General features: G+C 40.5%; 2 protein-coding genes across 7 annotated transcripts in view; one reads left to right on the top strand and one right to left on the bottom strand.

The window, feature by feature from the left end:
• LOC118223248 (glutaminase kidney isoform, mitochondrial-like) overlaps positions 1-8553 on the top strand; it is a 32121-nt gene extending 23568 nt beyond the window's left edge. For 3 of the 6 annotated variants that reach the window (XM_035409507.1, XM_035409512.1, XM_035409511.1), the window contains 4 exons: positions 4139-4200; positions 4900-4976; positions 5979-6042; positions 6263-6410. In XM_035409507.1, the coding sequence (XP_035265398.1) occupies positions 4139-4200; positions 4900-4976; positions 5979-6042; positions 6263-6410 (351 nt within the window). Of the gene's footprint in view, positions 1-322; positions 1078-4138; positions 4201-4899; positions 4977-5978; positions 6043-6262 lie in introns of those variants that run through there. The other 3 variants (XM_035409506.1, XM_035409510.1, XM_035409508.1) reach the window with 3 other exon arrangements.
• A 2-nt stretch (positions 8554-8555) lies between these two features.
• On the bottom strand, positions 8556-23652 carry LOC118223245 (signal transducer and activator of transcription 1-like). The gene is made up of 24 exons (XM_035409504.1): positions 23222-23652; positions 22018-22145; positions 20938-21082; positions 20391-20486; positions 20016-20105; positions 19720-19798; positions 19116-19207; positions 18733-18884; positions 18195-18353; positions 16446-16538; positions 16241-16300; positions 16097-16126; positions 15917-16007; positions 15337-15378; positions 15046-15129; positions 14860-14958; positions 14067-14202; positions 13484-13539; positions 12975-13066; positions 12630-12769; positions 11243-11431; positions 10722-10797; positions 10318-10426; positions 8556-9116 (listed from the first exon to the last, which is right to left on the bottom strand). Exons 2-24 carry the CDS (start codon positions 22143-22145, stop codon positions 9093-9095), a joined length of 2262 nt encoding a protein of 753 aa, XP_035265395.1. The 5' UTR covers positions 23222-23652; the 3' UTR covers positions 8556-9092.
• Positions 23653-24121: the final 469 nt, after the last annotated feature.

The raw sequence follows: 24121 nt of genomic DNA, 5'->3' as shown, positions 1-24121 counted from the left end.
CAAAAATCTTAAATGTTTAATTTGTTCTCTTCTGTCCCCCTCTCAAATGAAACGTACATATTGAGAGAGGGAATCGCACGCAGCGATGTCAGAGAGAAGACTCAAAGATTTCACAGTTTTCCACCTGGTTCCACAGTCCCTGGCTCTCATACCTACTAAACTGATAATAAAGGGAAGAAGGTATTACGCTGGTGATTTTTGGTGAAGTTTCTCCTTTAAAATCGGATTGCGGCTGTAACATGTTTTTGAGTGAGAAAGGTCACATGCACAGGCAGTCTCCCTGCGAGGAAATCTAATGTGTTGTCCATGTTGCTTAAAACAGCAGCTCTGCTTTGGACCAATGGATTACGAGAGCCTTCAGAAGGAGCTCGCTCTCAAAGACACTCTGTGGAAAAAGGTGTCCCCGTCCGAGAATGACGTAGACAGCTCCACTACTGTAGTCTATAGGATGAAGGGTGTTGGAGACCAAAACTAAAGGATCTGCTCATTCACCGGGGGGAGGAGTTTCTCACTCTTTCAGTGATCTATCGTGCCGCCAACCCCACACCCCCAACCTCCCCGGGGTCATATTTATGTTATTTATCAGAATAACTTAATTTTTTTTATCCAGTCTGGTGTATTGTAATTGTCACAGTATTTTATCCTCTTCACATGAGTTAAAGGACGTTTCCAATCCTCCCTGATGTGGAACGCATTTGAATTCCAATAACATGAGATGCTGAAGTGGCCAGCAGAGCTGAAGTTCAGCAGTTTGTAGCTTTTTGCAGATACTGCTTTTTATAGCCAGTGAGGAAAGGAGGGCCTTTAGTGCATTGATGAGCCTTTTAAAGAACCCTGGTATTACTGGCTGAATTATATTTATGCATTCCATGGAGCCCTAACTATAAATACCAGCAAGTGCCTGAGTACAAGCTTGTAGTAGCTAGCAGGGTAACGAACATGGAGCACGCCCATTGATTGCACCTTTTGCACACACCTTGACGGCCATGGCCTCAGTTTGTGGTGGCCACTACCGGATTTCCTGCTCCGTTAGACATGATTTGGCAAGAGAGGTGCCCCCCCCCCACTCCCCCCCCCCCCCCCCCCCCCCCCCCCCCCCCCGAGATCAAGCTCGGGGGCGCTGACCAATGACGAGGCATTCGCTTCCGTGGCAACGTACAGCAGAGCGGCGCAGGCCACAACTGCAAGCGCAGCCTCTCCTTTTTGTTTGTCATGATCTTAAATTGAACTTATCTTATTGAAATGAATTCTCTGTTCGCATCATTATTTTTAATATTTGGGTGGTTGGAGAAGAGTAAAAAAACGAGTTTTAATTGAATAATTCTCGGTTCTCTCAAGACCATTTCCTCAGCCTAAGCAGAGAGGCCTCTATAGGGAACCCCATCTTCAGCCTCATTACCCTGCTGCTAAAACAAACTTCCCGCTTAGAGAGTTCAGTTATGCATTTATTGACCATAGGCCTAAGATGCTACGCTTCGCTGCAGAATTCAGCAGGGCCACAACATTTCCTTTTATTTATTTATTTTTTTGATTGATGGTTATGTGCATTTTTGACCATGCTTGAAATGTTATTATCTAACTGCCTTTGACTTTGGCTGTCTTGGAAGTTTGTTTGTTGTCCATGGGATTAATATTGAATGGAATATGCATGTATTTGTTTTTATTTGTAGATGCTGTAGGCTTGCAGTTACCGGCTGTCATGTTTGCAAATTATTTCATGTGTGCTTGTACGTGTGGTTTGAAAATGATTCTCGGTCATAAACAGTTTGAATATTTATTTTAAAGAGGTCATCTGTGCCATGTGATGAAATGCATTCACAAACCTGACTTACATTGATTGCATCAGGGGAAAATTGTCAATGAATCATCCATCAATCAGATCCTATTGAAATCGATCCCTTTCGCACGAGTCGCTTGTGTAGTTTCTCGTTTTTGTCTTTGTGCGAGTGAAGCATGAGACTTTGCTGCTAAACGTCTCCCTCTGAGCTGGAAGTTGGAAGTGTCTTGTGATCACTGTGAAGTGGCAAATGGCGTGCAAAAGCTGCCATGTTCCAGCTTTGAAATGATTGCTGTTTCGGTAAGGAGCGTGCTTGCGAAATTTACTTGAACCTGGCTGGGATTGTGCTTTCAGCGTCCCGTAAAAATGTGACAGACCTGAATCGTATGTATAAGAGCTGGTTTTTGAATGCAGCACCAGTGTTTCTGTCAAAATGACAGCATTTCTCACAGTATGTGTGTAACATATTAATCCTCACACCTCCCACTGTATTTGACTTTTCATTTGTTTTGGTTTTTTTGGATTATTTTCTCCCATGCATTTTGTATCATTTAATAAATTTATTTTAAATCCCAACTCCTTGTTACTTTATGTCCATTTTGTTTCTGTGTGTTTTGTCTTTGTGTCCCATCTGCTTGTAAAAATAATATCTCCACCCTTTGAAAAACATGCACAGACAGTTTGGAAAGGGGTCATCTAAGTCTCAGTCTCTTGTTTTCACGAACTTTATTTTTTTTTTGGGAGGGGGACTGTAATCAGTCCTCCGCTGGTCCTCATATCGACCCCTTATCTCCCTGTTACACAAGTTATGTTGTGTTACTTTACAGAAAAACAACATGACCTTTATTTGAAATATATTTAAAATTCCTATTGGAATATTTATTCAAAAATTACAGAAATGTATATTTTGTGTCAGTGTGTTTCTTTTGTGAGTATATTTCTGTGTAAGCTATATTTACACGTGTGCTTATACAGTTTTCTTCCGTTTTTAACCACGCCGACTTACAGTTTTTATTCAAATACAAATCATTTTTGGTTGAACAAATACAAATACTGGCATCTCCCTGCACCCCATATATATATATATATGAACAAAAATATATTGAACAGATTGACCTTGTAAGAGAAAGGATTCAATTGTTTTCAAATATAGATGTTAATTGCAAGTATTGACCATTTTTGGAATGACCTTACAGTTAGATGAATTTTCCGTAGCAACTTCTCCCACTGATTGTTCAGTGTGGGATTCTGTATTGTGATGCAGCTAATGCACATTTTTTATAAATTGCCTTGCTACCACCTCTGCCATTAAAGCAAAAAGTGAATGATACTCAGAAGATGTCGAATATTATGTAATGTATACAATGACCAACTAGTGCAGGTAAAAGGAGCAATGAATTTGTGTGTGGGTAAAGTCTTTTTAATATGTATATTGGCATGTTCGTCAAGCAGAGAAATTTATGATTTTGTCATCTGGCAGATGACTTTGCCCAAAACAACTTACAAAGCCAGTTATGGAAGTCCCAACCACATTGTTGATGGCCAAAAACTCCATTCCAGGCCATGAGGCACAATATGACAGCAATAGGTATAGCTTTATCTCACTGCCTTTGTGCTATGCTTTAAAAATAATATTCATCAATAATCTATTAGAGCAGTTGATAACACCATTAACTCACCTCACCTGGTTACTTGGGTCTGAGCTGGGTGCTGATTTTAAGGTGAAAGCAAAATCCAGCAGGCATTGTGGCTCTCCTGGACCAAGGTTTGAGACACTGATGTCGGCCAAATCAAGTTGTAGGTTCATACCTCAACCACACCCACCCCAAGGCCCAGATCAGGTCAAGAGGAAGCAGGTGTGTTTTCCGCCTGTGTAAAAATACCAGACCCAGAAAATGTCTCAACAGAAATTTCCCACCAGGGGTGTTTGGTGGATTCACATACAGTCATTTTGCAGTTACTTCTATGATACAGAAATAATAAAAGCACCAGGGTGTTGTCCTTCGCCAGTCAGTGAACAAATGTGTTAATTTAAAGAGTGGCCTCACTCCTCAGTTTAAAAATAAACAACAAATATTGGTGGGCAGTGGCTGTGACAAAAGCGGAGCTCTTATTGATGGGTTGGATCAGCAATCTACTGTATAAGCACTTGGGGAAATTAGCACATTTTAAAAGTACTAAAGGCCACAACAGGTCCCACCAATACAGGGTGCCTACAGCGGGAGGGAGGGGGGGGTGTCCACGGAAACACAGCCCTCAGTGACAATGCGTCGTGTATGTGTGTGTGTTTGCCTTTGGGGGGGGGGGGGGGGGGGGGGGGGTGTCACTGTTCACAACATCAGCCCTTCTGTCTCCCTACAGGTCAAGTCAGTCATCAACCTCTTGTTTGCTGCCTACACTGGAGATGTATCTGCTCTAAGGAGGTAAAGCGCATAAGCGCTACATTAACATACACACACATGTATAGGTAAAGGCACAAGCACTATATTGACAATAACAGATACACATAAACACACACACACAGGGGGAAGCATTCAAGAACTATATTTACACACACACATGCGCGCACATGTACAGGGTCCAGCGCACAAGCAGTTTACTTGTACACACTCACTGGGATTGTGTGCCACCTACATGGGCCACGGAGACAGAAAACAGTCCTGTAAATAACACTTTTATTTATAAAGCTGAGGAAAGTCTTTGAAGAAGAAACCATGCCTATAGACCTGAGGAATATGTCTTCTGAATTTTATTCTGTATTAGCTGGATGCCTTCTATCAAAGAGTCAGTTTTGTGTGAATTTGACAGAGACATCAAGGTTTGTGCCTTGTCTCCTTTGAAGAGTACATCGTGAAGTTTAATAACTTAAGAAATTAAACATGAAAAACATGCAGGGTCATTGGATTTCCTGCAGGTTCCAAATCAACTACTTAGTAATAGTTTAAATGAACACATACGCATGCAGCAGTTTTGCTGGTAATCTCTACAGAGCAACAGCTGTAGGAAAGCATAGAGATGTTCCAATGGGATGGGCTAAAAAATGCATAGCTAAAGTAAAACCCTGTGCACTTTTGGATCATTCGAGCAGCAGAAATTGATGAGGCCTGTGCTGTGGTCCACAGGTTTGCTCTCTCCTCCATGGATATGGAACAGAGGGACTATGACTCCAGGACTGCTCTTCATGTTGCAGCCGCAGAAGGTACTGCATGGTGTCTTTATTAATGGTGAATAAATACTGAGCTGTCAATACTGAAGTAGATCAAGGGTGTCAGAACCCTGTCCTGGAAATCCTCAGAGTTTGCTAGTTTGCAGTGTGTTTCAGCATCAGAGATTCATTTCCTGTAAGTCATTGATTGACTTAAGAACCCATCTTGTTCTCAAGGCCTTAATTGGCTACCGATCAAAAGGAAACCACAAACCACAAACGAAGCTGCTCTCCAGGACTTCTGGTTTGAGACCCCTGCTTTTGATGCTGTGCTTAATTTTACATGCAGAGATAAACAAGCAGGTAATCTTAGATGCATACACCAATCAGGTAGGATCAGTAGTTTAAAAAAGAGGCCACAGAGAAAGCAGATCTGGGGTCTTCTTTTTTAGGAGCTTTTGATCTTCTATTTGAGGCACCCAGAGGTTCCTTTAAAAAGATCAGAGCAGTTGCTGACAGCCATCTTGCCTATAGTCACTGTGGGGGAGACACAGTGAGACATTAAGGTGTTCATTGGAGCCAGCAGCTGTTCTAAGGGAGGGGGGTGAGTGGATGAGGCTATGCACTCACTTTGGCCTGTTTGCTTTTGTCCAGCTCTGCCCTTTGTGAGGCATTCAGCATTTTCAGAGGTGTTTACATAGCTGTGCATTACCGATGCTCGTGCTGACCCACTGCACAGGGTTCACAGCATTCGTGCCAGATGAACGCACCTTCACCGCCCATGGCAGAACTGAGCCGCATGACTGCGGGCCGTGGGCAGTGCTATCGGGGCAATCTGGACAGCCCTGCCGTCAAATTCCTTTTGGAGGAGGAGACTCGTTTCTGATGTCTGGATTTACCGTCTCTTCCACTGACGCCACCTGTGCCATGTTTGGAGCAGCAGAGCCTATGAGTGATTTTTTTAATGCGTGTGTGTGTGTGTGTGCGTGTGCGTGTGCGTGTGCGTGTGTGTGCTTATGCTCCTGTTCATACCTTTTCTTTCTTCTTCGCTTCTAGGACATGCAGAAGTGGTACGTTTCCTACTGGAGGCCTGCAAGGTCAACCCAGTTCCCAGGGACAGGTAAGCAGATATATTATTCTGTGTGAGTGCGTGTGTGTGCGGGCATCATATGACTTATTTTGCCTATGTAGTGAACACACTGGTAGGACTTTCGTATATGCTTGTGCTAATTGTTCATTGATAATTATTTAGTCCTTAACTTCTTTATTAAAAACTGCCGCTGAGTGCATTGGCTTAAGGTGAGAAACCTCCACCTTACGCTGGCTCCACCCCTCTCCAGGTGGGGCAATACTCCGATGGACGAGGCCGTGCACTTCGGCCACCATGACGTGGTGACCATCCTGCAGGACCACCACAACAAGTACAGCCCCCAGGACAGCAGCAGCAACAAGGAGACCGCAGAGAAAAACCTGGAGAGCCTGCTGTAGAATTCATCGTGGAGAAAAAAAGAACACCTTTGCTGGTAATCAGTTCCTGTCTTCCTACGGTGATGTTGACTTTGTACGATAGTGTTGTTTCTTTGGAGACCAAAAAAAAAAACCTACACTTTTAAAGTTCTTTTCAGTTCCTTGACCTTTGGTTTCTCTGGTGTCATAAACTGTGCTCTCTTCTTGTGTGGCGTTGGAGTAAATTCTCTTTGTTGCACTGTGTAGAATATGGAACTTCTGCAACAAGTGTTCAATTTCTTTATTTTCTTCTGAATGTGTAATTCTGTATTAAATTATTATAATACATATATTATACGCACAATGGATACCAAAAGTCTGACGACACTACCAAGAACTGATTGTTTTCATTATTTACCAAGGAACAGTGCAATTATGATACTATAATTACACTTCTTTTTCGAGAATACATTATTGAGAACAAGGGAAGTTTGAACACAGTCATGAACACAATCGAATATCTGTTGGAGCAGTTGAATAAAATGAAATGAAAAGAAAAATGAGATGAAAAAATGAAGAAATTAATGAAATGAAATTGGGATGAAACTGAAGATGAGGTGTTGCGTTAGCTGGTGGGACACACCAATTACTAACACACCTGCACTTTCTTTGAAGTATATTTTAAAAATGTACTCATGAATAAGAAGTATAATGGAGTAGCATAATTGTATTATCAGTTCTTGGAAGTGTCCTCAAACTTTTGGTCCCCACTGTATGTGTGTGTCTATATATATATATAGTGTGTGTGTGGAAATAGCTGCTTATAAAATGCTTGAAGGGTGTGCTTTAAAAATAACTTGTCCAAATGACTATTTGTTCAGAGGCTGAAATTATGTGACGTGACCATCTTAGCATTTTGTTACTGGTCTCAAGTTAATCTTTGTTCTCCAGTTTTCTCCTTATCATCATTTCAAAGGACTGCGCAATGTTACTCTGCTGCAAATGTGTGGGAAGTGCATGCAACTGGCTGGACAGCTATTTATTCTAATCGCTGCAACGCCGGGAGATGCAGGTACAAACTGGCACAAGCTTGGTGGTAACTAGGCCAGTGTTCCCTCCTTCTTTTAAATGATCTGGTTCCTGGAACACATTCGTGAAGGCTTGACCTTACCCCCTAAAACCTAAATCTGTTACAGAACAGACCAACTTATTTCCCCCATATTATAACTAAGCTGGAGCCCTTAAATGTCATTAGTGATGTTTACAGTAGAGACATCCATTGTCCAATGATGGCTGGAGCACTTCGTCATTGGGAAAAGCACATTGATTGTTACTGTACAGAAGATGTGAACACGCACATACTTAACATGATGCATGCCTGTAAATTCTGCACCTTCCCTCAGTGAATGTTGTGTGCGTGTGTGTGCGTGTGTGTGCGAGTGTGTGTAGGTGTCTACATCTATGAAAGTATAAGTCATGAGAGCTTTGTTGTACAGTGGGATAACGTCAAATTGAAAATAAAATGGAAAAGAGCCTGTCTGTGTTTGGCAGAGTTACGGATCAGCTCACATAAACTGCTGTGTATAATTCTGAGCAGCAACAGCCACACTGTCCAGGGGGTGGACTCCTGTACTTTTTGCTGGGAGTAGGTTCAGATCTGTTCCATGTGCTTGGAGTAGGTTCAGATCAGTACCTTGTGCTGGGAGTAGGTTCAGATCAGTACCTTGTGCTGGGAGTAGGTTCAGAGCTGTACCTCGTGCTGGGAGTAGGTTCAGATCAGTACCTTGTGCTGGGAGTAGGTTCAGAGCTGTACCTCGTGCTGGGTGTAGGTTCAGATCTGTTCCATGTGCTGGGAGTAGGTTCAGATGTGTACCATGTGCTGGGAGTAGGTTCAGATCTGTTCCATGTGCTGGGAGTAGGTTCAGATGTGTACCATGTGCTGGGAGTAGGTTCAGATCTGTTCCATGTGCTGGGAGTAGGTTCAGATGTGTACCATGTGCTGGGAGTAGGTTCAGATCAGTACCATGTGCTGGAAGGTGCAGATTTTTCACAGCGCTGAATGTATTCCTTTTATGTTTTTTTTTTTTCTCAGTTATACTGAGATAGTTACAAGTGTGCATTAGTGCAGGTAATGGAAATATTTATATTTGTGAACAATGTCAAATAAAGCAATGCTTTCACGACATATTGGGGTATTTGTTTTTTTTTTTCTTTATGGGTTTTGCAAAACAAAAACAAAAAAACAGACTGAACATTATAAATGGCAGAGCTGCAAAAGTCTTAAAGGATATAACCATTAAGTATTTCTGTCATCCAAAGCGATAAATAAACATTGATTCAGAGTAATGTGTCAATCTTATTACATGCATGCATACAAAAATTTCATATCGCATGCAGTTTCATACCACCCTTTCAGAAATGTATGCCCTGTAAATATGGACATATTGGAAATATTTCACAGCAATGTATTTTTCTTATCTAATGCAAAATCTAAAGCAAAATATACTGCAATATATTGTGCCATTGCAATATATAAAAATACACATTATTATTATTAGTTTCTCATTCTGAACTGCAGTTGATATTCGGTCAAATGTATTTTTTCAGTAAAACTAATCACAAGCCTATACAAATGGTGTGGATAGCACTCATCTTCTGAAGATATTTCCTTTGCTGACAGGTGGAAAATTTCACCAGCCTTCGGATCAGTTTGACAGAGTCCAATTAGGTTGAAAATGAATTGCACATCTGTGGAGAAAACATTGAGATGTAAGGAACCTAAGGATGAAGAGCCAGTCAATCTGAGAGAGGCTCTGAGGGGGTAAAGACCAAGGTGCCTCTGTGCCCTATTAATCTGAGGGAGACTCCGCACGAATGGCCTGTACTAATGACACAAGGGAGTGCCGAGGAGGATTGACCACTGGGATGTACTAGAGACAGCAGCTGCTATATCTGCAAACCCAGCAGCAGAGCTGGACAGTAAGGTCAGAAAGGCCAGGCAGTGTTTTACCTCCCTCAGTTAAAGGTCCAGGAAACTGGATTAAAATTGTGGTCATGTTCCCCAGAAGTGACAACTGATTGTCGTGTTAATGCTTCTTTAGGGTTTTTAACCCAATTATAACCATTAAATAGTAATAAACACCAGCAAATTATCGAGGCCTCAGCAGATAAGGACAGGGTGGGCATGTATCCTGCGCTCACTAATACTCATATCTGTAAGATACGTCACATGTAAACCATTCCTTGTTGCTAGGTTAGAGCAGGTTGTCTCGCGCAGTAACATTAGACTACCAGGCAGCACAAAAGAAAGCTACGTAAGTTAGGCTTTGCCATCATATAGTTAAAACTGCTGTGTAATAATGTTGTAACACGGAGCTCCTGTACACTAACATTAGACCTCACAGCAGTCTAAAACCTTGGCCAGTACGCCCGGATAAAAACGGCTTTGATTCAACATATCTAAGTTTGAAAGCTATTTAATTGTTAGGCCTACTTACCGATCCATCATGCATCTGTTCTGCGGCAACCAGGAGTGGTCGCTAGCAGCAACAGAGGGAAATAAAGGGAGGGAAGGCGCTGCACCATGCAGAAGCCCTTGCTTTTTTAGCAAAGCCACATTGTTTTTGTGGTTGGGGATGTCTTGCTCACAAAATGAGGTTGGGATTATTGCAATATTGCAGTGCCCATGGGCCTCCATAAATTAAACCCATTTCTTTGTAGGTTGAAAATTAAAGAGCATTTGACTATAAACAATTCCCTTTTCATCACCGAATGTAGGCTATTCTGACATCTGATGAACTTATAAGTGGGTTGCATGGTATATGGAAACATCTATGTGTAACGCATATTAGAAACAGGCCGTGCAGTGTATAGGTACAGTTTTTAGACTGTTGTTACTAGGCAGAAAAAAGCTGTGGTGCTGCTCTGTGGATAGTGGGGCTGCACATACCACGGTGTCAATTTCCGCCGGGCTCATGATTCGCGAGACCTCTCCGTACACCTGCCCAAACATTTCTGTGGACATGGGCAGGATGGAGTCCTGAAGTCTAGAAGGAGGACTGAAAACATACCGTAAACCTAAACATCGAGTGTCCATCCACCCAAAGAAAATGCACTTTAACCTGCAAGCAGTAAGAAGTTGTTACAGCGAGGCTGCTGACTAAAGATAGGTACACTGTCAAAGTTGTCCACTGATATTGCTGGGCATACAGTATATGTAGGACAGGTATTACCTGCATGTATGTGTGTGAGACAGAGAGAGTGCACTGCACCAAACCAATGAGTTAAATAAGAGACACCTCTTAGATCAGAGAAAGCCTAAAATATGATGAGTAGTGTGCAAACATGACTTACACTTCAGACACAGAGATCAGCTCCGTCTTAATGTAGCCATGCCCGCTTGGATCCTCCACCTCCATTGGCTCAGATGCTGAAGAAATGAACCAAAAAATGTTTTCCATAATTCATTCATAAGTGGTGAATGCTTGCTTTGCTTCTTTCCTTAATGTTAGTGATGAATACGAGCATTGTATAACATGTGTTGTGATGAATGTTAGCTTTGTCTCTCTGTAGCATGTGATGAATGCTAACCTTGCCTCTCCACAATGTGCTTGGTGAATTTTACCTGACAGTTTCTTGTAAGAAAAACCATTGATACTCGAAACTGCTTTCCTAAATGCTAATAAGGGTAAGCATAACTAACAGTTGCTGGAAATAGCACTCCAGATGAGAGATGGTGGAGCGAATAGTTTTAAAGGTAATATCACATCAGGTGAACATAGGTAAAGCTAACAGTTACAGGTAATGTCACACCAGATTAGAGTAGATGGAGCTAATGGTTACAGGTGCAGGAAGGCAGAACCAACGGAGCTTACTCTCTGGTGGGCGGCTGTAGTATTTCCCAAAGGCACTATCTTTAGGGATGTCAGGGAAGAGGAAGCGCAGAGGATTCTCCGGAATATTCTCAGCGGCCATGACCTTGTAGTTGCGGATGATGTCAGGAAAGGAGACGGCAGCCAGCTCCCTCTTTGTGTAGGGTTCCACCGCGTGAACCTGGGACTCATCTGCATGCAAACACACACCAGCCCTGGGTTCACTTCACAACTCAGGAATTCATTTCAATTCAATTCATGGATTGGGATTGGAATTTGAATAAAACACTTATAGAGTACAGAATTTAAATAGGAATAACAGAAATCTGAATTTAGTTAAATGACATAAAAAATTTAAGCTAATTTATAAAATATGAAAGCTTTATTCATGTCACTGTCAGCTTAAAATATGCTTACCTCTGTAAACATTGTTAATACCATTTAAAATACTACCTTAGATGTTAATAGTGTTCTGAAAATGTACAATGGTATGCAAAAGATTGGACACCCCTTGTGTACATGTTTTGTTGAATTTCTAAATGAAAGTAAGTTAACACAACCTCTGCAGTACAAACCAAAATACTATTTCAATGGTGTTAAATTTAGACAAAGACGTTGTAGCATATGTTACTGATACTGAACATTGTTTAAAGTGATAAAAATAAATACATTAAGCACTGAAATGTCATTCAATTAAATTTCCTTTCATTTGAATTAGTTTTATTAAAGTTTTTTTTTTATTATAAGTTTTATTAATTCAAATTAGCACTGCAAAGTTGAAAAATAATATATGCAGGAGTACAGAAATATTTAATACAGTAATACTCCCATAATGTGACTTTGGTTATGTTCAAAATAAAAGTACAGCTTCCATACAAATATGTTACACATCTTTTTAAGGATGTTAAAAAGTTATGAAACAAACTAAAACAAATACAAGCTACCATCTCACACTTACAATCACAGGCCAGTTTTGCACTTTGAGAAATTAATTTTATTTTAAATGCAAATATAACCTACAGGTAACTGCCAAAATAAAAGAAACACTTTCACAAAGGTGTGCTTCCTGAGTTAATTAAGCTATTAACATCCCAGAAGGCACAGTCATCTATTAAAATTCTGGGCAGGTCCAGTTGTCCATTATTTTGACTGTTAGTCTTCGCATGAATGTAGCGGTGCAAAGCGAACAGGCTACCTATTCTGAGACATTAGAAAGGCCTGATATCATCTTTTTAATATCTCAATCTACACGCCATTGAGCACCAACAATCAGCTTCTATAGTTTCACCTGGAAGGCACTGTAACTAAAAAAAAAAAAAAAAACATACTTCAGGAGAACTGCACGGCCACGCCCAATCTTCAGTCACCTGATCCCACCCCTGGATCTCACCGTTAGGGCAGCTCTCCACCCAGGTGAAGGTGATGGCTCCCTCTCGGCTGCTCTCGCTGAACCGCAGCAGGAAGGTACCGGGGCTCCTGCCGTTTAGGAGGGCCCTCTCCTTTTCCTTGCTCACAAATCCCATGATGCACCTGAAGCGCAGAGAAAAGAGGGAGGAAGAAAGGAGGAGACGGCAGGTAGAGAAAAAAAAAACAAACAAAGAAGGGGAGAGGCCCAAGAAGTTAAGATATTATTTTGCCTCATTTTTGTGTGTTTTTGACTAAATCTGGCCGTGGTTCAGCAGGAAGTAGTTGTGGTGCCTTGGCCTCGCTGTCTGTCCACTATTGGTCACCTCACCCATCATTCCATAGTGACAGTAGGTGCCTCTTGATGAGATCTAGGATTCCTTCAATCCAGAGCCAGAAGGCCAGATTCTTCTCATTGGAATTCTAAGGATCCAAAAAACAAACTGTCACTTCACATCAAATATCACATGGACGATATGGGTGTTTGCTAACTTCTTTCATTAAATAAATGAAATAATAAGTGTATAATGTGTTTTGTGTTGACTCACTTTCCCTTTGTCTAATATTACATTTTGTCTAAAGATCTGAAACCATTCAGTGTGACAAATATGCAATAACAGAAAATCAGGAAGAGGGAAAATACTTTTTCACAGCACGGCAGACCACAGTCCCTTAAAGCCTTCATTATTTAGAGAAGTGCTTCTTTTAATGCCTCGTTTTATGCTAAAATACAATCGGGAAACAAACTGAAAGCAACAGTATGTTTTACTCCAGTTGTGTCCTCTCTATTAAACTTCTTTTTAAAGCACGGTTCTCCATGTAGGCTGGATAGCCACACACCTTGCAGAACTTGGTCCAGGGGATGAGACCATCAGGGTTTCCGGCTGCCTCCCGACCTGTGGGTCAGAACCAGACTGTTTAAAACCAGTGTAGACAGGAAAAATCCCTGCAGCCTCTCACATTTGAATGTGATTCATGTGGGTTTGCGAGCCACATTTTCCAAAAGACTAATAACTAAAACAGCAGCAACGGATTGCATGGTGTCACTATATCTGCCATTACAGGACAGTATGTATTCAACTGAAGTTGCACCATCATGATTATTTAACTTATGAGAACACAAGGTGCAATACAATGCGTTTCTGTGGCTATGGCAATCTAGAAATGAGAAAATGTTGGAAAGCACCCAAAGTGTAAAATGTAATTTTGCCAAACTGGAACTTTATTAATGGTGGTCCCTTCTTCATTTCTAACAAAGTTTAAATAAAAAAAACAAGTAATGTCCGCCTAAACTAACATTGCATGAAGGTATTTTCCTGACATTAAATTATGTAGCTTAAATTCTATCTTAATGTCTGTGAGTTAGCCTTGTACTGGCCTTAAGACTGCACCAACCACGCTGTGGATCATCTCCCAGACTCACCCAGAAGCTTGTCCCCCAGCATGCTTAGCTGCTCAGCGTTCAGCCCACGCTTGGTAACAGAGGAGAACTGCCAGCTCAGGACCTCTGAGAGCTGGCTCCAGCGGGCTGGTGGAGGGTTCAGGAAAAAGGACAGGTTCTGTCCCACGAAGAGAGAGAGAGAGACCAGAGTTATAATCTTCCATAAAAAAGCCACATTGCAGAGAAACAGGTACCACTACACCCTAGGAGCTAACACCCTGGAGCACACCACCAGCTTCCCTTACTTGGGTCTGGTGATCAATGCTTCAGGGAGTTTCAACATTAAAATATTCGGCTGCATTATCTAGCCCATCCTCTATGGGGTGAAATATGGGGCCCTCCATTACAAAACAAAAACTATGAGATGAAAATGAAATCGAAAAATTATAGTTTTGCAAAAATATTATATTATATTATATTATATTATATTATATTATATTATATTATATTATATTATATTATATTATATTATATTACATTACATTATATTATATTATATTATTATATTACTATGTCCGTTGAAATTCCCCAAATAATGCATGCATGGAGAATTAGGCCACTTCAATCTCCAGCTGACAATTAAAAAAAGAACATTGAAATTCTGGGTAAATTTTAATCAGGCTGACCCACACTGCTACCAACAGAAAGCCCTCAAGAACAACCAGCTCCTCAGGCCCCTAGAATTGGTTCAGATGAATCAGATTTTATGTATGTATGTTTCTGTGTGTTAACATGGATGTGTGCTAGTGTAGATGCTATAATCAACTGTTCGTACCTTAGGCTCACTGCACAGCATGTTGTACCACATGACTGAGGCCCATCCGCTGGGCAGCTGGCTGACATTGGAGATGACCACCAGGGGGAGCGAGCTGACCTGCAAGGACAGGTGAGATTAAACCAGGTTGGTGGGTCACAAGGCCAGCTCATTATCACCAGCGTTCATACTGGAAGTTACCCTTACCTCCAGGTCAATGACAAGATCTGGCTGACAAAGCTGTGTCTCAAAGCTGATGGAGTGCAGTTCCTCAGTCACAATTAATGGTCCCTGAAACAAGTGTCCAAGGATTTAGAGAAACTCCATTACTCAGAATCCTTGAAGTGATGGAACACTGCCTAAAACTTTAAAATCTGCCAATTCATTTTTTCATTTAAAGAAATATTTTATATTCATTATATTATATTATATATAAAAAATAATATATTATATATACAAAATAAAAAATAAACCACAAAGGTAATGTTAATTCCTCACCTCGTTTGTTCTGTTACCAGCAGCTTTCTGCTCTTTCAGTTGCTGCATTGAGAGAAGATGGTATGAAAATTTCAAATAAATGAGAGAACAAAACAGGAACTTTTCATACAGGCAGTGACCATACTTACACTATTATAAAATTCCACTTAAGTTACTCTATCTCATCTAATATAACTAAATATGATTAACCATTCTGTGAGTTAATGGGCTGCAGACACCAGTATACTGAAAGTTACCAAAGTTACCATACAACTGGGAACAAGCTTGTAAATTGTATGCTTAATTAAAAAAAAAAAAAAGATTTAAAAAACATAAGAAAAGAACATCTTTTGGAATGTCAATGTAAAAAAGCCATCTGACTTTTGCTTAGTCCATCCCAAGATCGTAAAGAAATAAACAAATGCCACTGTAAACAAGACTTTTCAAATGCACACTCTAAAATTGGGCCAAATTATATATGAATGTTAAGCAAAATTTTCAATTTTCATGTCTTCAAAACTTGATTGTGGTCTGATTCCCCCCCCCCCCCCCCCCCCCCCCCCCCCCCGTTTTTGACAGAACAGTGAGCTCTTCCTCATACCAGATGACGGAATTCTGCAGCCAAGCTTCCATTGGACTCCTCCATGTTCATGACTTTGGTATTGGTGCCCAAAATGTTGAACTTACGAAACCTAGAATGGAGAACACTGCCTTTATAACGAACATACGCACGAGTACTATTTTAAGTAATGAAAGTTAACTTCTCAAAAATGCTACATACCCCTTCAGTGTGTTCCTCTCTGTGACATCCCTAAGAAAAAGGCATGTTAGAGAATATAGCTAGCAGTCCACATTATCATGCATAGCAGTGATGGATGCAGTCCTAGTTCAGGGCCCAAACGAAACGATTGCTCAAATAACTTACTTGTCAAATACGACTTTTACTTTCAGTTGATAATTAAACTCCTGGAGCTTCACCAGCAGCCTAGAAGGGAAATATAAAAGGCAGAATGATCAAATGCTCATGAGAGTGCATTACATATGCATTACATATCATAAAACATTTTAGGGGGCAAAACATGCAAAGGATGATACATCCCAAAGGGACGGAATCATGGAGGAGGACCGACCTGAGTTTGACTGTGAATTGCACACCGGTCTTCAACACTAGGGGTCTATGTGGGTGTGTAGGCATGCAGGGCTGCCTCTCCACCACGAAGGAGCTGAAACAGAAACAATAAGCTAGTCACAATCAAACACGCCGATGACAATGGATTTCAAGGGCCTAAACTGTATCATTGACTTCTTAGATGTACAGAATGTAAAGTTCCTTCTCTTTTTATTTATTTTTTTCTTTCACAGATGCCCAAAACATTTGGGCTAGAAAGATGTTCAGTTTAGTTTGAAAGAATGAAAAAGGAGCAGAGAGAGACTCTCCTTCATTTTGGGTTAGGCTGCACATTACTGGAAAACGGTTAAGGATAAGCCTTACTGCATCTCCAATGGTGGCATCACATTCTGGAGCAGACGTTCAAGTGCCAGCTCACATCTAGTAGTGACAACAACATATTTGAAATATTCCAATCTGGCTTTCGATCCCTCCACAGTACTGAGACTGCGCTGCTCAAAGTCTTTAATGACCTGCTGTTGGCTGAAGACGCTGGTGAATGCGCCATCTTAGTTCTGTTGGACCTTCGACACAGTTGATCATAACTTGTCAGACAACATTCTCCAACTAAACCATACAAAAACTGACGTCATTGTACTTGGTTCCCCCACAAACAGAAATCAAATCTTGGCAAACCTAGGAGAACTAGCAATCTATGTTAAGTCCGCAGCCAGACATCTTGGTGTAATTTTTGATCAGGACTTGTGTTTCAAACCCCATGTAAAAAAAGTAGTTCAGTCATATTTTTATCATTTGAGAAATATAGCCAAGGTTAGGTCCTTCATCTCTGCCCCAGTTCTGGAGAAACTCATCCATGCTTTTATTTTCTCCCGCCTCGACTATTGTAACTCCCTGTATACCAGTCAGAAATCAATCCACCTCCTACAGTTAGTTCAAAATGCTGCAGCACAGCTCTTAACTCAATCCAAAAAATGTGATCATATCACCCCTGTCTTAGCATCCTTGCATTGGCTGCCAGTTTATATTAGGATTGATTTTAAAATTCTTTTAATTACTTTTAAGGCCAGGCATGGGATGGCCCCTCCCTATATTTCTGATCTTTCATGCCCCTATGAGCCAGGACGCAGACTGAGATCCTCGGGTAAGGCGTTGCTAGCCATTCCAAAGTCAAGGCTGAAAACCAAAGGTGACAGGGCCTTTTCTGCCAGAGCCCCTAGACTTTGGAACACTCTGCCAGAAAATATCAGGCTTGCAGAGTCAGGTCCCCATTTTATTTCACAAGACATATTTTTATAATAAAGAATTTATTGGGTGATTTTTTATTTATTTTTTATTTTATTTATTTATTTATTTATGTTATTTTATCATTTTTATTTGTTTCTGTGTTTTGTATTTACTATTGTGAAGCACTTTGTTACCTGTATTGAAAAGTGCTATACAAATAAAGCGATTATTATTATTATTATATTTTAACTGGGGCGACATAGCTCAGGAGGTAAGACCGATTGTCTGGCAATCGGAGGGTTGCCGGTTCAAACCCCGCCCTGGGCATGTCGAAGTGTCCTTGAGCAAGACACCTAACCCCTAACCCCTAACTGCTCTGGCGAATGAGAGGCATCAATTGTAAAGCGCTTTGGATAAAAGCGCTATATAAATGCAGTCCATTTACCATATTACCAACTGCTTCACTGGCACAAAAAGCGAAATAAGGGAGAAAGGGGTGCCCTGGTGTGGTACTCCGCCTGCTCACTTGAGGATGAGGCTGCGGAACAGCGAAAGCGTGCGGTCCTGCAGGAAACTCTTCTTCTGTGTGACGGGGTCGTTCTCGTATGTGTACTTCTGCTCCAGTTCCAGCAGCTTCTTCAGCTGCTGTCGAACCTGCTGCAGGCTCTCAGCCACAGAGGTGAACCTGCGGGACAGGAGGAATGCTTCAGCCCTATGGAAATGCCCCTCAACACACTGAAGGTCACTTCAGCTGCACAGACATATATCCTAATATGTTAACTGAGGTGAAGGAAAAAAATTCTCACTCAATTGTGCAATAAAATCATTTTTGAATAGTTATATTTTGATTTGAAAACAAATATTATGATATTAAGTATTATATTTAGCTGAGCACATAAATGGCACATTTTATCCTGAAAGCGAGAATGTTCTTACACACCCCACTACAGGAAGTGCTGGTCTTTTGGGGGCCCTTTTGTTGGCACAAGGTCTTTAAAATGTAAAGGATTCTAGATTCAGAAAATGGTGAATGTGTGAAATGCCGCCACCTCCTGGTCACTCACCAAGTCTGCAGCTGGTCCAGGCAGGCATTTGGTGATCCCCCGATGCAGGCGATCTGGTGGCGCCGTTTCCATTCAGGCAGCTCCTCGGAGATCAGTGTGTACTCTACCTGTTCCACCATGTTGAGGGCGTCCGCCATTTGCCTCACCACCTCCTACACAGCAGCCCAATCAGGACATCTTATTAAGATCACATCACAGAGTGGGTCACGTACAAAAAAATATGGTTTAAGAAAAAAAAAAAAAAATGAGAATTTTTACCTGTGGTTCTTCTGGGTCTATCTTTATCTTATGCAAATCATGTTTTTAGCATGCTAAGCCAAATCTTCATGCTGTTCTTCAATGTTAAATTCTATGTAACTCCCTAATAATAATAATAATAATACCTCTCTCTTCATGTTTAGTTTAATGAACATCTCCCGAATGAGCATCTCCTCACGTTTGATCTCCCTCTGGTTCGTGCCATTCACTTCATGTTCTGCCAAGTGAGACACTGGCTGTATTACTCTTACATTAAAACTCCATGAACACTGGACAGTGCTGAGCTCTGAAGCTTGCTAATCACATTAATACTCCACTTCTATCAAATTAATTCAAAGTACAATAAATTCTGAGAGGACTGTTTTTCACTGATGCATTGAGTCCACATGAGTAAATTTAACATATACCTTTTTTCGTACAAACTACTGTTTTGTCAAAGACCCATAAGCTTGTTACAGGATACACTTTTGGTGAGTCCATAGAAATGGCTTTGGCACACTGTATTACAAAAAAGTTCAAAAATGGTTTGAGGAAACTGATTACCTTTTGCGATTTGAGTAGGGTAACCGTTCAAGTACAGTAAACTATTCCCTGGTCTTAAATTTTTGAGTTTAACTGTTTTATTCTCTTTGTTAATTAAATCATGACAGCTTACTCTATTTTTAAGTACTACTTGATTTTGTAAAACTGAATTTACATTTTACAGAGGAGACACTTCCGTACCCTTACCTCGACTCTGCAGTGTTTTGTACTTAAAGTCATGCTCATCCTGCAGATCTTCCAGGGATTTAATCTTCTGTTCAATCTCCTAGACATGTGAATAAAGCAGTCAGGTACACATTGATGCAAAGACATCTAGATATAAGATCCATGCTCAGTCCACAGCGATGAGAGAACGTATCGAACAGTTGTGGTCAGGTTTTAGACAGGGTTCCAGTCCAGCCTTTTCAATTTGCCCATTCTTTCTGTCATTGTTTGTGGAATTTGTTGGGTACTTTTAAACAAGTGACGGAGCTACTCTTTACCTGAACTTTGTTCTTTATATCTCTCACTTTGTGGTCCAGTTCCTTGTGTTTCCCCACAACTACATTGGTTTGTGCATTTCCAACTTTATCCTGGCAACGACAGAGGAAGGCTAAGAAATAAAGCAGCATTTGCTTCAGGATTGTTGAATATGTCAACACATAGTTTGCATGAAATTAGTTTGTTATGCAACTGCCCAAATCGAAAGCATCAAGGAACTGTCGGAACAATGTGACACAAATGAAAATTAGGTATCTTAAATCAATCCAGCCATTCGTTAATATAGCACGTATAGCACAACATGCATGTGCCAATCTGGGCGTGTAAAAACAAAAACACTTGACGCACTGTCACATGCACTATACAAGTCCAGGCACCTCTGTTTGTTCAGCCGCCGTTAGAATCTTCTGCTCCTCCCGAAGGAAGCTACAGATGATCATTGCCATGTGCACTGGGTCCTCCTGGAAGTTGTCCTGTACAGATCCAGTACAGTCAGCAGAGGTTCAGAAGTGCTCTCGAACTGCACAATGTACTACAGAGCCTGAGAGCTCTCTCTCTTTCTCTCTCTTTTTTCTCTCTCACTCTCTCATTCTCTCTCTCTCTCTCTCTTTCAGATTCTCACTCACTCTCCTGGAAACTGCATAAACTGCAAGTAGACTTCCTACTTTTCTGGTGGTTCAAATTCCTTTAAATTACAAATCTCCCTGTTTCATTTTCCAATGGTAGATAGCACTAAATCATCACAAGGGGTGGCAGTGCAGTGTGGTATCCTTACGCATGCCTTAGCAAAGTATGTAATCTAAATTCACATCAAGTGTGTATGTAAAAATATAAGGGCTTCATCTTGGCTTATGCACAAAATAAACCAGTGCTAGTGTTTGGCCAGCTTTTGCTACAGGGTGGCTTACCTACAGGCTGGCTTACCTGCAGGTTTCGTTTTATCTTGCGGATATTGTGCTGCATCAGAAAATTGTTCTCCAGGGCAAATCTACTGTACTGGTCATCCAACTGGGCCAAGAGGTCATGGAATCGCACAGTTGCCAGGGAGACATTGGTGGCTGCGAGGTCCCTGCAAGACATCGGGAGAGCGACAGGTCCAAAAAATTGAGCTAAATTAATTTGTGTCCCCTCCCCAAAAATAGCAGAAGAAAGAGAATAGCTGAACGCTTGTGTAATGTCTTGCACAAAAAACAAATATCCAGATGAATTCAATCCAGCGACTTTACTTTCACTTTCACACGCTTGCAATCCCCACTAAAAACACCACTTTAACTCCATAACGTATGTATGTTTCTTTAGAAAAGCAGCGTACAGTATTGGATCATCAGAAAATAATCCTCCAAGTATCATCAGAAAATAACTGTACAGCAATAAATATAGGTTGTGTTAAATTTTAAGAACAATACAGCGATATCAGTTTGCAGGACTACTCAACTCCCATGCTAAAGAGCTGCAGTCTAGAAGAAGCAGCTCTTTCTGAACCACTAACACTTAGAACACCCATTTCACTTAAATTTGCAAAGAAGAAATCATTAGTTTCATCATGCTGGATAAATCCCTCGCTAAAACAAAATCCTGTAGCCTCACGGCACTGGAGTTGTACAGCTAGTGCATATGGTAATGCTTTTAATTTGGATTTGTCCTATTGCAGTGTAATAATAATGTAGGTCAGTGCTGTCCAGTAATTTGGCATGGCTGTGCTGTATAGTAATGCCGTACAGTAATATTTAGTGATTTGTAATAATATAAAGACATACTGGGCAGTAATGCTGTATAGGCTGATAGTGATGTGGTGATGCAGTTAAAAAAGTAAGCTTCATGGTAATGCTGTGTAGTCCTATATGGTAATGTTATTATGTAATGCTGAATGGTAATATTATGGTATAATGCTGTATGGTAATTGTGTATCATAATGTTGTGCTAAAAAGCTATGTAGTATGGTGTGATATATAGAAATGTGATGTCGTAATGCTGAATCTCCTACGGCCACTTCTAAGTGCTCACCAGTCATGGCTCTCAATCCATTGACTCAGATACTGACGGATCTCCATGGGAAAGGTGTCATCGTAAAGTTGACCCACCTGCTCCAGGTATTTAGACTCAAGCTGCTGCAACCGGTACCACTGGGCCATCTACTCGAGCAGGGTTAAGGTAAACACGGTAACATGTTAGCGCCGTCTGAGTACTGTCACAGACGCGGCTACATTTCGGCTTCCACTTGTTTATTGTGCAAATAATAATGCAAGAAGCTCACAGCAGGAATTTTCGTTGACGTAATATTATTTCCAACAAGTTCCAAGCACATATATACGGCATAACACATAGGGTATAACGGAGAACAAAAATAACAAAATTGACATATATTTTTTATATGTTATTTACAATTGAGAAAATACATGACAACCGATCTTCACGAAACGCAACATTTTTACCCCCAAAAATAAGCAAAAAATAACACTTTCCGGATTCGTACATAATTAGGCACAAGTAAAAACGCGTTGGTGATTCTTTCGGAACTTAGGCAGCCTAACGTTAAAAACGCTTTCATGGTTCACATATAATAGACGTATACGGAGATATAAGTTGGTAGTTTTATAATACTGCAACTTTACTTATTTATAACAAATGACAAAAGACTGCAACTTAATTGCAAAATGATCTAATAATGTTAAATGACACACAGCACGGACAAAATTAAAGGAGGCTATCATCACTTAAATATAAATAAATAAATAAATAAATACAACAGGACGTATATTAGTAGCCTACAACTGCATTTCCCACAGTTTCGTTTCCAGGACAGAAAAATAAAATTTTGAGAATACGCGATTTAAAGCTACTTACACCAATTTTTGCAGCCTACTACTATGCCAGTTCTAAAGGGATACGCATACGTTCTGGACCTTGGCACTTGTCATGAAAAACTAATGGATTAATAACTTTAGTGTGAAACCATACAAAAAAGAAAAAGAAAAAGAAAAAATAAGCAAAATAAATTAAAGGACAGGGAAATGAGTGGCATATACATCCTTATATTTCAGGTATATTGTCAAATTTCTGTATGAAAGTAAAATGCTGTTGAGCATTTGTAATGCAACACACTTGTCTAAATGTATAAACAGTCATGCATGTGACATGATCCCAAACCAAAAGGTCTTGTAATTAGGAAATGCAATAGTACAAACTGTAGCAGTGGTGCTTTACCTACCTTTAAAATAGGCAATTTCAGTGGACAGGTAAAACTGTCGGTTTCATATACGTAGCTAATAACAGGATATGTCTTCCCACCTCCACTAACTGAATTCGGAAGTTACAAGTGCTCGATTTTGTATAGTGCGGCTATAATATGATATAGAATACGGTTAGTAGAAAATAGTAAGGCTGACGTACGTTTCGTCCAATCAGACGTCAGGATTGTTTCAAGTGAGAGAGCAGGTTCTCTCTTCCATTAATATCAAACTGCGCCTGCATGCTAATCCATAGTTTTATTGAAAAAAAAATGCACGGATATTACATTTTGCTTGGAGCACAATACAGTACTATGAGACACTGTAACAAACCGCAGAAAAAGTGGTATGTAAGCATCATAACCACCTTATATGAGCAACGTTTCTCCTAGTCCTATCAGCGGTTAAGATTTGTTCATTGGTGCTATATTGAGCTATTATACAACATGAATTCGGAGGGGGTGGAGGAACCGAGGGAGGAGCGTAATGCTGACCACGTGCTTTCCGAGAAAACACGCTACAAATTTAAAAGAAATGGAACGAAAAAAAAAATTTGAAAAAACGAAACTTATTTGGGAGTTCTTGAGTTTCAGTTTCCTTCTTCCAGTTATCTTATTGGAACGTACGGCTTCTGCTTCTAAAACTTTACACTGGCTGTACATGTGGGTCATTTACTATGTATGTATAAATGAATAAATACATTTATGAGATTATGTTAGTGTAAGTCACAGCAAAAATGTACTAGTGCAGGTATTCCTGCAACAACATCCATGGAATTATGGCCTACATATGCTGCATTTGACTAAACAGATACCAATTATGCATGGGCATCTGAGAGCTAATGTTTTATCCAAGAAGAAATAAACATTATATCTTAATAT

The sequence above is a fragment of the Anguilla anguilla genome, chromosome 3, assembly GCF_013347855.1.
Source record: "Anguilla anguilla isolate fAngAng1 chromosome 3, fAngAng1.pri, whole genome shotgun sequence".
In the NCBI taxonomy this organism is placed as follows: domain Eukaryota; kingdom Metazoa; phylum Chordata; class Actinopteri; order Anguilliformes; family Anguillidae; genus Anguilla; species Anguilla anguilla.
The sequence above is the reverse complement of the archived record's forward strand: the minus strand, read 5'-3'. Positions and strand labels throughout refer to the sequence as shown.